This window comes from Schistosoma mansoni, assembly GCF_000237925.1.
Source record: "Schistosoma mansoni, WGS project CABG00000000 data, chromosome 4 unplaced supercontig 0032, strain Puerto Rico, whole genome shotgun sequence".
Classification (NCBI taxonomy): domain Eukaryota; kingdom Metazoa; phylum Platyhelminthes; class Trematoda; order Strigeidida; family Schistosomatidae; genus Schistosoma; species Schistosoma mansoni.
Genome location: NW_017386017.1, coordinates 577,705 through 594,373, shown reverse-complemented (window position 1 = coordinate 594,373; position 16,669 = coordinate 577,705). Strand labels below are relative to the sequence as shown.

General features: G+C 36.4%; 2 protein-coding genes across 3 annotated transcripts in view; both read right to left on the bottom strand.

The window, feature by feature from the left end:
• Window positions 1-3,559: 3,559 nt before the first annotated feature.
• Window positions 3,560-4,015, bottom strand: Smp_050280 (60S ribosomal protein L31, putative). The gene is made up of 2 exons (XM_018791122.1): window positions 3,810-4,015; window positions 3,560-3,773 (listed from the first exon to the last, which is right to left on the bottom strand). Exons 1-2 carry the CDS (start codon window positions 4,004-4,006, stop codon window positions 3,602-3,604), a joined length of 369 nt encoding a protein of 122 aa, XP_018645640.1. The 5' UTR covers window positions 4,007-4,015; the 3' UTR covers window positions 3,560-3,601.
• An 11,508-nt stretch (window positions 4,016-15,523) lies between these two features.
• The window catches only part of Smp_149050.1 (xtp3-transactivated protein B, putative), a gene marked incomplete at both ends in the record, with an annotated part of 21,730 nt that continues 20,584 nt past the window's right edge, over window positions 15,524-16,669 (bottom strand). For both annotated transcript variants that reach the window (XM_018791121.1, XM_018791119.1), the window contains one exon: window positions 15,524-15,598. In XM_018791121.1, coding sequence (XP_018645638.1) covers window positions 15,524-15,598 — 75 coding nt within the window. The remainder of the gene's footprint in view (window positions 15,599-16,669) is intronic.

Here is a 16,669-nt window from a genome sequence, read left to right as displayed (position 1 = left end):
AGGTATGAATGAAGTTAATATACACGAAGTGCTGAATATTGAGAATACTATAAGGACAAATTTGCTCTATATATTAGAAATGTGCATCATTTTATCGTTATAACAATCATGTACTGCTACAAACCCAAATGTTTGGAGGATGTGAAGTCTGATATAGAAAAATCTTCCTTAACTATAGCAATTTATTAAAAATATTCAGGTATGAATGGGATTGGGAACTGATCCCATAAAGGTAACTACAATAAAAGACGTCATACAATGGTCGAGCAAGCAGTCAGTAGTAACCGCAATAACGAACATGCTATTACACGAAATCAAAAATATAACCTCCCAGCCCCCCAAACTCTTAAAACCCAGTTCTATTTATTGAGTATTGGAACCGCTGACTATTCATTTACATTGCCTGAAAAAACAATGTGGTCTAGAATTGGATACTCAAGGCATCAAGTGCAACGAATCGTCAGTTCGCTTATCGGTATGATGTATCTTAAATGTTTGCTTTCTGACTACACCCCATTACATTACCAGATTTGCAGTTAGTGAATACATTAACCTAACATGTACACGAACAAAAGTCAATACAACTACTTATATACGTATACGCCTTTCCTTTGACGGGCTGCGTACAAAAACACGATACCAACAGATGGGACGGAAAACCCGTTGTTAAGAGACTGTGAAGAATCCACATGCATTGCTGATGAGATTAATTGTAATTATGATGATATCAAAATTAATGATTCTAGTACGAGGCGAAGGCGGTAAGAGCTATTAATAAAACTAAGTCCGCGAAATAGCCGACCTAAGTAAGCATTAATCCAGTCGCAGAACTATTTACTTATGTGTTACAAAATATACAATGCGCTCCATTTTCAGATGAAGTCATGTCGGTTCGCGATCGAAGTTGTCTAAATTACTTAAAATTTAATTATTATTGGTCTAGGGAGATATTTCATTACGTCACCTCAATCAATGACCACATATACCTATCAGGCCTCATTTAACCTCCGTCTGATTACAAATTTGACCACCGTTAGTCTGCAATGACCATACGCTGCATGCTTTTTGGGATTCCCTGCCATTTGCCCTCACAATTCGTCGATTCCCGCATATTACACATTATTCTTTCCCGGGCTCTTGAGGAAAGACTTTGCTGTGCTGTGAAGAGTGATGAAGACAGTTAGCAAGGTGTGTAGTGAATCTTGAGGTCATTATTAATATGGTTGTGGATAGACATCTTAAGTCTTACAAACTCCTGGCAGGTGTTATCTTATCACATACCATCCACTTTATTTTTTCTCCTTGTATATCTTCTGGTAGAACGAGACCTAAATACATTAAAATCCATGCACGCAAGCAAATTCATAAGAGTTCTGTAATACCTTACCTGACAAATATACTCTGTGACGAACAGGTTGTTAGAGTTAACCTAGTCAATAACCTGTATTCTTAAGCATGTCTCATATTTGATAGGTTGTTTACCCTCAGATTTTTTTCATTTCTTTTTTATGTCAAAAAAAATGTTGAAATACCCCATGCTAAGAATTCTATATAGTACCAAAATATAATACTGAATCAAGCCATTGATAACAATAATCAACAAGTGTTCCAATTTACTTTGACAATTTCAGTGGCATCAATAGCTGATAAACTATGCCAACCACCTGATCAGCAACTACCAACGTAAGAACTAGCGCCAGTTAGCAACTGTTCAGGTTGCCACACCCCAAGTAGGCGGAGTAGAGATGATGATTGTGGAAAATTACACCCAGAGCAATGGTAATCTAGACACACGTACAGTTCGGAAGGGATGAACGCCACCAAAGCACGTAAAGTTAAGGAAAACAATCCAAGATCTAAAGAGCGAATGCAACTGTGCCATTAATTATTTATGAGCCTCGATATTCAACGCCTCCAACTATTATATCAATCCCTAGCGGGGAGCATACTCAATCTAGTAAGGCATATATCCAAACAAGTCGACAAATAAACAGACTGACCTTCGATTCATATATCCTAGCCTCCTGACCTCTTGTGACATTCGACATTATACATCTAAGTAGGTGACCCAACAACATCAGAACGCGCCCCAACCAAACCAGTTGGAGAGGATTCATCTCTCTTACCATTAGCGACCCGCTGGTTCCACTGTATTGCCAAACAATCGTAGCCTGAGTGTTTCCTAGGCTTGTATCCTCCGAATGGAGTAGGGAAAACTACGTGTCCGTACACCTGCACCTTGTTTCGTAAGCCGGTACTGCACCATACGGAGTGTAGACTAGTAGAGGCAAGATTCGTATTTACATCTATATTGAGAAATCGCCAGAAACTATATCGTGAAGGCGGTAGTTCTCAAGACAAATGAAATACCTGGAACTCCGAAACAAGATACGGAAAATTCCGCATACGTTCGAACTACCTATGGTCAACAAATCAGGTCTTTGCTGAAAGGAACTGTGTTGAAAATGTTCTTCTTTTATTGAGACATGTGGACTAAGTTAACAAGCGTCAATAACTACAAGGAAAGTGTTTGCAACTGTGGCTACGAACATGAATAAAGTAACTAGAATATCACATATTAGTATCTTTTGCTGTCAAACAGAACAGGCCAAACCTTAAGACAAGCCATTCCTGGAACATGAACAAAGCAATCTGTTAAAACCTATAGGTAGACGGAGTCCGAAGATCCATATTTTCACCTCAATACGCTTAAAACAGATCCAGCAAGACTATAACTTATGGATGGACCAATCAAATCTAGGATAACAGGTCTCGGATTTGGCGCGAGATTACTGCATTCGTTTGGCTAAATAGAGTTTTGGCGTTATAGCTGATGCCAGTTCGTGAAAACCCAATATCTAATCCCTCATGCTGGTTCATAACCCTCATTTAGCTGCAGTCTGAAGGTGGACATCCTCAAGGTCTTTTGGGCGTCGCACAAAGGTCGCCCATAAATCAGTCTCACCAACAGATCCTTTTAAGTAGTTATTTCCGGAAAGCAAACCACGTCACAAAAACGTTAAGTAGATATTCCACTTGGTAAAAATTCAGATACCGAATTTAGTTTTCATGGAGACCGTCTTTAAAAAGTAGCAGTGAACAATTAAAAATAGTGCTTAAACTTGGCAAAGACCTATCTAGATTAACTGCTACGCAGACTAACGTGCATTTGGTGAAACTAAACGATCTAATCAACAAGGAAAACGAATGACAATCGAGTATTGTAGTTCAGGTGGATATATTTGATGTAGTTTTGTCCTTCAAGCACTTCGGTTAGGTCGTGAAGCTTTCATTGTTTTTTCTGGACGACATCACTAGAACGACTTCTACCTTAAGTTTGTGCTCAGAGGACAAAACTACATCAAAACGAATGACAATAAAGGAAACTCAGACTGTGTTCAATGACTTCTCCAGAGGTCCAAAGGTTACTTCGTAATCACAAACTCTCGTTTTTGCGCGAATCTCGTATGACAAAGCTTTAGTATAGGAAGCACAGCTTTATCATACTGGAATGACAAGAATTGTTTTGTTCAGACTCCCACATATAGGAAATAAATTTAGTTAGCTAACAGTCCATTTTATAATTTTATTTATAACAGATTCATTCTGCTGACTCAACATTAATTATCTGCTTTCCTTTAAAGTCAGTACAAGGTACGAATGTTACCAAAGTGTAGAACTTATGTATACTATCTGCATCCTTGTTAGCTTTGCGCGCAAGCCTCACGCGGACACGATATGGAACATTTCGGACACCTTTGGACCATATAAATCTACATGTATATGATAAAAAGATTATATGAGCTTACTGATTGAGCCGCACACCAATTCGAACATCTTCAGTGCCCATCATCTTTTTAGCAAACATTTTTATTTCTTTAATAGCTCGAGGAGCTCGCCTTTTGAAACCAACACCATGAATTCGTTTGTGCAAATGAATTGTATATTCGCGAGTAGCAACACCTTTTCTGGCAGTTCTTCTAGCTTTCGTTCCAGATTGCACCATGGCCGACAAGCAAGCACGCCAAACCTAAGTGACCGCTAATATTAACTGACCCGTAAATGATCATTCAGGCTGCTCGATGTCCAATTTCTAACACTTACGAAAAGAGTAGCTTATTTACATGTCACTGTCATACTGTGAATCCAGCCTCGAATGTTTTATATTAATAACTCTAAGATTCATGTGTGGATACATGGATATATATGTACTCTGATTTTAGATTGTGGCATATTTAGTTGTAAGCCTGACGTGACCTGATACACCAAGAATAAACTCTGAATCTGTTTCTTGTTATAACATATCACTTTTATTTTTGTGTTTTTTTTCATATCGGGAAATGACTTTTGCATTCCAGCTCATATATACATTTTATCCTCATTACGACGGGAACAGATGCCTGAATTATTGAAGATTACGACACTAACACCCCTTACCTTTCAGCTGATGCTGTTCTGACCTGACAATATCGAATTCCGGTGCTGCTGTGCAGAAGGCAACTCGCATGAGCCCAGAGTGTTAGACTCACGTGCGCTATTCTTTGTTGCGGTGAACGAACTACAGTCACGTTACACCTAGCATGTTTGTTAGTAACGTTTCTGAACCTTACGATAATTTATAAAGGACTTATCTTGAAAATAGAGACCTGACCGATCGACGAAGTTCAGATCAACTCCTCCACAACAAAGAATTACAACACGGCCCAGATACAGAAATGTTGCTATGTGTGCGAGAGGTCACTGGTCAATGGACTTGCGACGATGGCGTTTTTAGATTTATCAACCTGAACTACGACGCGATAAGAAAGCATCCTCCATAGTTAAAGAAATTATCACAAGATCAACCACGTTAGCACGTTTTGATAACAAAGCACCTATTAGTATCGCAGTAGATGCATCCAACTTGGCAATCGGAGGAGTCTTATAACAAAGGATAAACAAAACACAGTAGCCTTTGTAATTCTTCTCGAGACGGTTGCAAGACACTAAATCGAGGCATAGCACTTTCGCCAGGGAACCCTTAGCCATGTATTATGCTATACGGCACTTCCAACGCTTTTGGGAAAGCGGGAAATTCACTCTGTTTAACGGAGTTTGTTTTAACGTGTTTCTGTTATACGATATCTTTCAGATGAACATATCTGAACCAGTTGGATTTTCTGTATTTACGTCTTGTTTGTACTAGAGATTCAGACTCACTGGCTTTTCCATTGAGTCTCCTCTAATGAGTGTGCTGCTACAGTCAAGGAGCAATATAATCCAGAGTTCTGTTGTTATTTTGGTCATCTTTCTTTACTCAGATTTTATCGGGTGAGGATGTTGGTTCAACTAGTGGCTATCATATCACCAAATGTATAACAACTGAAAAACCAGCATTCCGTTTGAGCGCAGAACTAACGAAACAATGACTATTCCCCCTTTAGCTTTTACGGATAACTGATGGGGGATCTATAACTATAGTTCGTTCTGACACTTTGTAGCTTACACGTTCTCTCAGTGTAGACTCACACGTTATAGTCCACACCATACTGTCACTTCCGGAAATTTGTCGGCATAGTAAATGCGTGATGAACCATAGTGAATCCCCCGATATTCTGAAGGAAAAAACATGATTAAATTCCATATACAGCATTCCATAGAACAGTATTGTCACTTATTCGTATCTTTCTGTCTTATACTTTAGTCTTTATTATAACCTCCTCTAACCACACTTTGTTCTTCGGTCTTCCTTGTCTGGTCTTTTGTTGTTTGATCTCAGTTAACAATGAGAGCAAGCAAATACAGAGGCGAATTGGGAGTCGAGTGAAAAGTTGAATGAATTGATTAGATTTGAACAGGTGTGTATAATGGAGTGAATGATTCGTCTGGCCATTTAAACAGCTAATATTCAGGCTCGTAAGAGGAATGTGTGTACAGGCTGTAACACTTGATCAAGCACACACTTTCATATAGACATGTTAGTAGTAATACAAATTTATACAATTTGTTACTGCTTGAATGACATTGCCCATTTGATAGGTTAATTGAAGGGCTTTTGTGATAATTTGAAGTATTTGAATCATAATATGAACTAGTAATCCCACCAGTAACGCACTTTAATCAAGAAGTATTAGATGAGCACGAACGAATGCACTGTATTTGGAATTCAAAGTCAAAACAGTCATCAATACAAGGGAATCATTAGTTCATATAGACACCAAGTCCTCTACAGCTTAAGTTGGAGTGTAAGCATCTGTAATCGATTGTGCGTCTTATTCTTAAGTTCATCTTACATGTGTTTGACAGTGTATTGGATACAGACACTGTATTATCCAGAATGCACTCGTTAGTATTAGAATTAACAACCGAAATTGGAACGGACTCACCTGGGTCCTGAAATTGTATACAATCACCATATTGGTTGTGCACCGAAACCACTAATATCTGAGTTGGAACCACAGATTTTCCAACACTATCCTCCCCCACGAAGTAATGTTGGATCTTCGTATCCCCAAGTTATGAATAATGTGGCTAGTGCATTCATTAGAAGCAATTTCATGATAAGTATAAACAACAGTTAATATGAAGTTATCCGAATTGTAATTAAAATCAAGCTCATTAGTACTCGTACTTTGCATTGAACCAGTTTCCCACAAGCAGCAAATGCATTATGAGGATAAATAATATATGATACGGCTTCAGGATTTGATTCTTTTGAAATATTTTGCTCAAATTTATTATGAGTTTCATTAGAGAATAATGGACCATTGGAAAAATCAGCATCTACCAAAACTGAATCCGGTTTTTGATCATGATTTGACTGATTCAAAATATTATTCTCAGAGTTGTAAGAAATTTCATCAGAAATATGTGAATCATTATGACAAATCATATCTGGTACAATAACATGAGAAATCTGATAGGAAGTTGGTTGATTGGAAACTTTTCTCATAATGATTCTGAGTTTCATTCAACTCTGGACTGCTCAATAACTCTATACCGCTTCTAAAGATCTTGGATAAAGATGAGTGATCATTAGAAACATCAACCTCAGTAGAATCACAAATTTTAGCATTAGTTTCAGCGAAATGAACCATGGTATTAAAAACTGTCCAGTTTTACCACTTTTAGAGCATTTAGAATTACGAAATACACATGAATTACACGGGTGAAACTTGCCACAGAACAAACATTTACCAAACTTGTGCTCATCTTCGTGAATTTTTTCACAACTCCACGAACTTTTATGTGAATAACCTTGATTACGTCTTGGACTGGGACAACGTAGTAAAGTGGTGGAATTCCTGATGTTCTGGCGAGTCATTTCATCGAATTTTTCTCTTTTACCGAATTTGAAATTTGTATACTTTACATGGTTCAGCAGTAGTTGCTTGAGTGTTGCATATTGGAGTGAGATCGGCTTATCTGGAAATGCCAAAGTCTTTAATAAGTTGTATGCTTCTTTTCCGATGAACTTAATGCAATTGGCCACAACATTAAAATCCTCATCATTTTCTTTGGTCGAAGCCCAAATTTCGAACCTCTCCATGTACTCCTCAAAAGCGTTAAAATCTGAATGTATATCCAACCGTTCCATCATAGGCTCCATCGCGACGCCAATGTGATAATTTGAAGTAACTTAATCATAGTATGAACTAGTAATCCCAGTAATAACGCGATTTAATAAAGAAGTATTAAGTGAGCACGAACGAATGCACTGTATTTGGAATTCAAAGTCAAAACAGTCATCAATACAAGGGAATTATTGGTTCATATAAACACCACAGGTTTACAGAAGTGAACGTAAGTGAACATAAGTGTAGGTGATGTGCTGTAATCACTGCACTCTGGAGACAAAGATACAAAATAATGTCTGTGTTTGCTAAAAATGTTGGACTGGACAGAACAAATATGACGAAAAGAACATGCTGTGAGTTTCTCCTCCGAATACTAATACACAGTATTGTCATTTACTTGTTTCGTCTCTCCGTCATCCATTTGAACCTTTATCCAGGTCACTTTTAGCCACACTTTATGTTCTTCATACTTCCTTGTCTGAGCTTTTGTCATTTGATCTTGGTTAGAGATTTGCCCTTAATTGCTTAATTTTACTGGTGCATGTTGTCGGACCCTTGACAATAAGGTCATGTTTGACTTAACTCAAGATCACGGATTGGATCAGTGTATAGCCGCAAACCTTCGAATGTTTGCTTGAAACGGTTACTGGGATCCTTGCAGGTACATATCCGATTCCATCTTATTGAGAATGTTCATATTGATTCCGAGGCATCAAACTTTTGTTTATTAACTATTCCTTTTCTTGTTTAGCACTTAAGTTTGCGCTAGAGGAACCTTTGACTGTGTAGCACAAGCTGTACCGTTCGAGGTATTTTGTACTTTTATATTATTTATTCTCTTTATTAAACGTAGTTTGGCCCGGTCGGACAACCATTGGTTTGTTAGTTCTGCGTTCAGACTAAATATTGGTATTTCATTCGTTACAAGTATGCAACGTATCACTACCACAGGTATGTAAATTTAGATTACGCTTAATATTATTATTCACAAACAGCTTATGGGTACATGAGTGTCGTGAAGAAACCGTTTGGGGTTTTTACAGAGATGCAATAATACACAAGTTTCAATAATGTTAGCTTACTTGCCATAGTTATAAAATAGGTTCTGTGTAGTTCAGAAGAATATTGAATTGTATTTAAATAAGGAAAGGGAGGAAATAAGTGAATACAAATGAGGGAAACGCGAAATATTTAAATAGTTTAACAAGCGTGCTTATGAACATAGAACAAGAACAAATGTTTATGTATGTATCGCCAAATATCAGCTAAGTTCGCTGAAAACGTACGTTTCTGTCAAATAAGAAATGTGAATTCTTTTCTCTTTGAACAGTCGATTCTATCGACCATACAGTAACTGTCACAAATACGGCCACTCAATTTGTCATCCACAGAAGTCCAATAATAAAGTTAAATATTAACATTACAGACAGTGAGAAAGTAGATATTAGCAAGAATAAAACTGAATAGTGAATAATGTTAGAAAAATAAACTACGCTAATTTCATGAGGACCGAAAAAGTAGTGATCAAAGCTGTTGACTTTGTTAAATCCCAAATTTGAACGGCATCGGTGTGTTTATGCAGATGATAGGTTGGCACATACGTTCTCTCGAGCTCAACAATTTAAAAGACGATAATAGCCAATAACCTCCTTATGGTAACATAACCGATGTTCAAAATAGTACACAAGAGATACAGAAGGGGTACTGTAGGAAAATGTTAGTACGAATAAAACTAATGTTACTTGAACGCTAATTTTTTCACCTGATACAGACGCTTAATAAAGCCCAATCATCACAGGAGGAAAAACTTCCTATCAGTTAAAAAATTATCCTGTCCAGAGGGAAAGGTTAGGGTACTTGAATTTGCTGTAAAGGTGAGCAACCAACTAAATAATAATAAGTTTATGGGAAACACAATTAATTACCAGTTACTAACAGCACACGTCCCTAAAGTAAACAGGGAATGTACCTCAAAATCAACCTCATGGAACAGAAGCAATCATTTCATAAAGTACCAGTCAAAGTACTGCAATTCAATGCGGTAACCTTCATAGAGTCATATTTAGTAAAACGAAGGTAGAACATTCATTAAAAGACTCGACAACACCGACGATTTGGTTACGAACAAGGATTTGTAAACAATGTGGTATTACTGATTGTAATCAACCAAAAAATGGTAACAAATATATCAAATACTGACAACGATAAAAAGAAACAGTACATACACCAGAATTGGAAGGATCTTCTTCATATTCGTACAGCAACATACCAAGATAGATGTTACAAAGAATACGTTCAAATGTAAGGTATTGTTTTATCGCTACATGAAGTGTATTTATGGAGGACTTCTTACACAATCAAGAGCGTATTTAATCATAGTAGGACTAAAAAATGTATTAGTAGTCGATGATATAACAACATGCATGAAAGTTTTTAAGAGCTAGTATCCCTTTTGGTATGTTTATGACCGATATTCGAGAATAGAATACATTTTGCTAAACCCTCCTAATGACTACCAAAGCCAAAGGTGAACGACCGATTGCACAGGATAAAATTCTGTTGACAATAATCATAAGCACCAATGGATTGCATATGGTAACAATTGAGTTGGATTTAAAAGTTAGGCAGAAATGTCCGGAAATTAAGAACAATAATAAGTATCATTAATAATTCCAGTAGATATTCTCCCTACAGATTTCTACCCACCACTATATATATATATATATGTATATATGTTAAGTCTATCGAAGCGTCCAAGTGACCTGATTGAGATACGCGCAAAATCGAAGTTCCAAAACAACGATTTGTCTACAAAAGCGTGGCTTTAGTATATAAAACACAAAACTTAATTACAAACATGAACTTGTGAGGTGTCTAGGCGTTTAAACGCGTCGTTCAAGAATGAAAATAGCAAAGGCTTCGATAGTACAAAGACAGCCGATAGCTGTATTGAAATTGGACAACAGTTTATGAGCAATCGAAACTCGAACCAACAGCAAACAATATGGAAACTGTTGCGTTTAAACAAATACACAACTGTGGATAACCGTTACAGTAATTAAAGTACAGTGATTATAATGACAAATACAATGATAAGTACAATAAACATCATTAGTATAGATGAACGTTTCCGAATGTTACAGTACAACTTGCGTTACAATGTAAATGTGGAAATTGTTAGGGATACAACTGCTTACTGAATATAAATAAGTAGTATAAAACAATAAACAAAGGAGTGGAAGGAGAGTGAGTAGGAACAATGTAAGATATATATATGTATATATAACTTGACTAGACCAAATTATACTAAAATGAACTTGTGGACGTCTGAGAAGTGAGTCTTGGCGCGAACAAATAAGCCTAATGGTGCTAATGTTGCGACTCCCTAGGTAATTGAAGTAAGTAAGTTAAGCTCTTCATTTACCTACTTATACGGTCATCCTATTTGATAGTCGTGTACAAATCCTCTGTTTCTTTTACATCAACTTCTCCAAACATTTAATTTGTTAGGAAATCTTCATGAGAACACTGTGAAAGCCAATTCAGAGCTTTTGTGAATATGTTTATATCTATGGGAAATACAAATAGCAGGAGCTAAAATTACGTCTAAATGATTTTCATCAATCTGCAAAGTACTTCTTGAATTTAGACCTAGACTCATTAATGTATGAGCTGCTGATAAATTTTGCTGATTGAACGCTATATTCGGATCCTAAGCTAGGTTTTATAATTCGTTGGTTTTTAATGAATCTATGAAATTAAGTTATCAGAATCATTTATTATTTGCTGAATTAAAAGCATTATATCTTCAAATCAAACATCAATTGTGAATTAGCATGGTTACTAAGTGATAAGTCTTGCTAATCGAACGCTATACTCGGATCCTAAGCTAGCTAGTCTCTTAACCCCCAAGCTAAATCTACACAGCGACATGAACACAATAGAAAAGGCGTAAAATATGAGAGAAGCACATTACTCCAAAGGTTCATTTACGTACAGAAAATATAGGGTTTTTATAGTATTTTAGAAGTCCTTGAGTTTTCCCGGAAATTCTAGAATACTAGTAAACATAGTAGCAGTGTAGTAATCAGCCAATCAAAACTTCTACATGTGACTAATCATTTTCGCGATGTCCTAGCAAAACTTCTCGTGAAACACTGATTGGATAAAATGCTTCTTAATGTTTCTTGAGCTTATCATGTCCCAACAGTTTCCAGTAACCTAGAGTCTTAAAACGTGCTGTGTGTAAGCATGTCTTTGTGGTATTTCTAATAACTAGTTATTCCTATGTGTTTGATTGCGTGCTTACTAAGAATTACAGATATAAGTTCAATAGTGCCCATCTAGTTCTACCTACCTTAAATTGCACTATTTCGGAAACTCTTAGTTACCACATTAATTCGAAAACTTCTAATAATCACTATTTTGTAATCATAGCTTTTCTCGTGTTCAACCTACCTTCTGAACAGCTTAAGGTCGGAACTTATAGTCTGAATCGAATGTTTGATTAGAATGAATAGTTAACTTGGTTTCAAACATCTTTTAAATTTACTTTCATTTTATACGTAGATCTCGACCAAGATTTATTAGCTCTCGTTTGTCCACAAGTAATAATCTTGGTGACATCACAGCTGCTGCTAGATGATTAATTCTATGAATAATCATATGCATTATTGAGGTAATCAGTCGAAGTACTATCTTTTGGTAATAATTCGCATTATGATAAATAACAGTTGGTATGAATTTTATCCAGTGTTCACAGAGTTAAACATTCATTAAAGTTAATATAATGGACTTCGCTCGTGACTCAGTTGTGATGACGGTTACACTAAGAAATCGACTGACCAAATTGGATAGTATTGAACATACCACGGTGTTTTCAATTAGTCGATGGAGATCTTGCACATATCTGCCAGCTTTATTCATGTTTAATAAAATTTATTTATTAACTGCTCTATTTGTGACGAATCGAGCACATTTAGGAAAGATTTGTGAGTCCCAAGATCGTCACTTACGAGCAACATTATTAGTAGGCTGAATGAGTATCGAAAGTCATGTAATATCTCTTGATTGTATCATAGCAGTTATCTTCGAGTTTTAGGTGGTATTCTTATTATCATTATTGCTACTTAATAAATTCAATATCGAGCCTAATATAGTTTGACCACACATTTGCAGATCCATTTCCCTAATGTACTGTGAATCTATATGAGAGTGACATGATATGTTTCAGCCTACAAAAATTAGATTGATAGATCCATCATTAAGAGTGATGACTTTCATAGTTAACAAAAATAACTGACCCATCCTAACAATCTAAAAACCATCCCAGTTGAAAGTATGCTTTGCAGAATGTATAAAGCCATAGGACAACAAGCTTGGTAACAACTTGATACTCAATTATCAAGAGACACCAATAATGAAATTTTGATTTTCGATTGAAGATAGTATGTAGTTAATAACAATTAATGAAATACAATAAAAGATAATCCTATCTAGAAGTCTTAAGATCATATAAGCATTTAAAATGTCAGTTTTCCGTTGTTCTCTATACAACCATGTTTCTGATGCTGTCAAAAATTTTACGATATTATTAGCATATCCAGTTTCAAGTACGTCAATATGATATGAACAAGACAACTGAACTGTTAAGGTGAAACAACACACTTCAAAAGCTAGAAATCAAAGTTTTCGTAAACGAACTCAATAATGTCAATTGGGTTTTGTCCAACCGGAACACCTTCTTTCCAAATTTATCATGCAACACTGATATATACATAATAAGTCATGTTTTCATCCCCACCAAATATTATATGTATCAAAATGTTATAAACACTACAAATGATCATATTTGGAGACTTTTATGGTAAGATGATATCAGCAGAAGAACCAATGAAAATTAAGGAACACTGAATACGTATTTTGTAATATGTATTAATTCCACTGTGATGCTTACACAGGACCCTCAATTCAAAAAAACCAAGATTTCTATGCAGAATATTATTTTTAGAAAATATTAAATACCCAATTTAGTATCTGATTTTATCTTTAATAACCTCCTTGAAGTGACGTTTCAATGCTTTAGGTTTTATCCTTTACAGACTGACTTTTTTTCCGATGAAACTGTTAAGAAATAGGATATGTATATCTTCATATTATTTATTTATTTAAGCACATACATATTGGTACAAAAAGGCATCAGATACATGTGCGCCACACAAAATAATGAGAATGGGAGGAGAAAGGGGAAGAAAAAAAGAGAAATGGTGGGGGGAAATGAGATGTACAAACAGAAGAACCCTTTCAGTTAAGGAAGTTGCAACCACTTTTTATGAAGAAGGTTACAGCAGGATCGCCATTGGCTTCTATTCTGAGCCATATCTGATAACGTCTCTAGCCACTGTGTTGCACGATCTCTCGGACCCCAGCCAGGGAGTCGTGAAGGACCAACAGAAGCTAGCCCTTTGCAGCTTTCTTTCATGCCACGACACCATGTCATACACTGACCTCCTCTCCGCTTTTTCCAACCAGTCTCACAGTCCATAAATAATGCACGACGAGGAATCCTCTGGGACGACATTCGCAAAACATGTCCAAGCCACCGAAGTCGGTGTTTCAAGATGGTGACACCAATTGAATTATCGTCTCTGCGCCCGGACACACGATGCCGAGCCTGAGCATTACTAACATGGTGTTGCCACTGGGTGTCAGCAATCCTTCGGAGACAACGATGATCGAACACAGAGAGACGTCTAACATCCTCAACTCGGAGAGTCCAGGTTTCACAAGCATAGAGCAAAACTGCTCTCACCAACGCGTTGTAGATCCGACCTTTCACAGCCAGACTAACATCACGAAGTCGCCAAAGATGGCCCAGATTGGCATAAGCCGCTCTGGCTTTCATTATACATGCATCAATCTCATAACTCACGCCACCACCAGCACTTATGTAGCTACCTAGATACACGAACTTCTCAATTACTTCAATCTGCTCATCATCCAGGGTGAGTACAGGATTAGAATCCTGCCAGTCTTGTAGGAGTACTTCACACTTCGAGGGTGCAAAGCACATGCCGTACCTGCGGACACTGATTGCCAACTGCGAATGTCGGGCGCTTTAACCATGCCGGTCGACACGGAAAATTTACCTAGGGGAGTTGGAAAACCCTGATTCCAAACCAATGGTACACATGGGCTCCACTATCCTGAGGGAACAAATGGGCGTATGAACCAACCGTTGGTCACTGGCTACCATGGGACTACATCTCCTCACGATGCTCCACTGCCTTGTGGATCAGGCCTTTAGGTCAAAGGCTCCGGGTGTGGCTCCCTAAGAAAACCACCAGCTTCAGTTTGGTCACCTGAGCAGTATCTCAGGCCTCACACAAACAAATGATGACTTGTACTGACAATATCTTCATAACAATAGTAAGAAGAACAACTAGAACATATATAAAGACTATAATTTTTTAATTGTCAACATATTTGAATAAGAAACACAGCAAAGTTGAGTCTGGCTATAGCAAACCAATAATATCAACATTTACAATGGAAAATTGCTGATAAAGAAGAAAAAAAACTACCACTAAAGAAAAATATGTCATGTTAATTAAAAGAAGTGAAATGAATGAAAGCTCTTAGGTTATAGTATGTTGTCAATTTTTTTTTTAAAAAAAAGAGAGGATTCATGGGTACAACTTCAAAACAGAACAAGATGAATAATGGAAAAGCTGATGGATAAAAAAAGAATAAAGAAAAATATAAAGGCAGGTGTGGGTGTGTGTGTGTGTGTGGAGTACATAGGTATACATCCAAATGGATACTAGAATCTACAAGTTTGCCAAAAAAATAAAGAAAAAATATAAAAACAGTATGATAATAATAATAACACCAAGGACAGTCTTTTTGTTAAAAATAGAAAGAAAGAACCATTTTAACAGCATCCATAATAATCCAAATAATTTAAATTAAACTTTATCTAATGGTAGAATATCATTCTCATCAGCTAATGGAATTAAATCACAAAACATAGCACTTTCAACCTAAAAAAAGAAAAAAAAGGTAAAACACAAAATAAAAATTAGTAAAGGAATAGAAATCCAAAGATAAAACTGAATAAAGAGTCATCAATGCATATGGGGTTGTGAAAGTTAAAATGAGGATAAAGTATAGTTGCCCAATACTGACTATGTTGTTTTGGTTTAGAAGGGGTTTTGTGGAGATTTTAGTATTTTCATATTTGAAATCATGAGTCAACTGAAGCTAGATCATCATGGAAAACCTAGACGGTCGTTTCGTCCTATTATGGGACTCCTCGGCAGTGCGCATCCACGATCCAAATTTTTTTAAATATTAGTCATCTCTTATTGTTTTAAGGCTGACGAGAATCATACATGAGAATTTTACAAAATGTCTACAAAACTAAATAGTGATTATCTCCTTAATAGTTTAAATAACTTTACTGAAGTCCTAAAAAAGAAATGTTACATCTCAAACTGACTTAAAGTTGAAAATCAAAGACCAGTAAGATCCAGTCGTACAAAATTCACAGTCATATGAATTTCACCACGACATCTAAGAATCTTTAATCAAATTATTCCGTTTGGTGTTATTGTGTAAGGACTATTGAAAAGTCCCAAAGTGGAAAAATAAAATGCCTCTCTTCACTGTTTTTGTTTTAATGGGTTTCTAATTGACGCCAGTTTGTAATGATAGTTACACCTTTGTAATGTACAATCCCTGGTAGGTCATGGATGAGAACTGCTAGGGAACCCTATACTAGGACGAAGTAACTGTCTAGTGTTTCCCCAGGATTTTATTGGTCGTCTGAGTAAAATCAGTCAGCATTGTAATGTATGGGAATTCAACAATCTCCACAAAACGCCAGTAATAATAATAATGTGCACACTAGTAACTAACTTCGAAATGGGACTCTATCTTTCTTCCAATCTATTTAACTGACATTTGTGTAGTAATTCATCCAAAAATCATCAGTTTACTCACTATATCCATTTCAGTTTTTTTTGTTAAAACTAATTTTATAGATCAGAAGGGGTTTTGTGGAGATTTTAGTATTTTCATATTTGAAATCATGAGTCAATTGAAGCTAGACC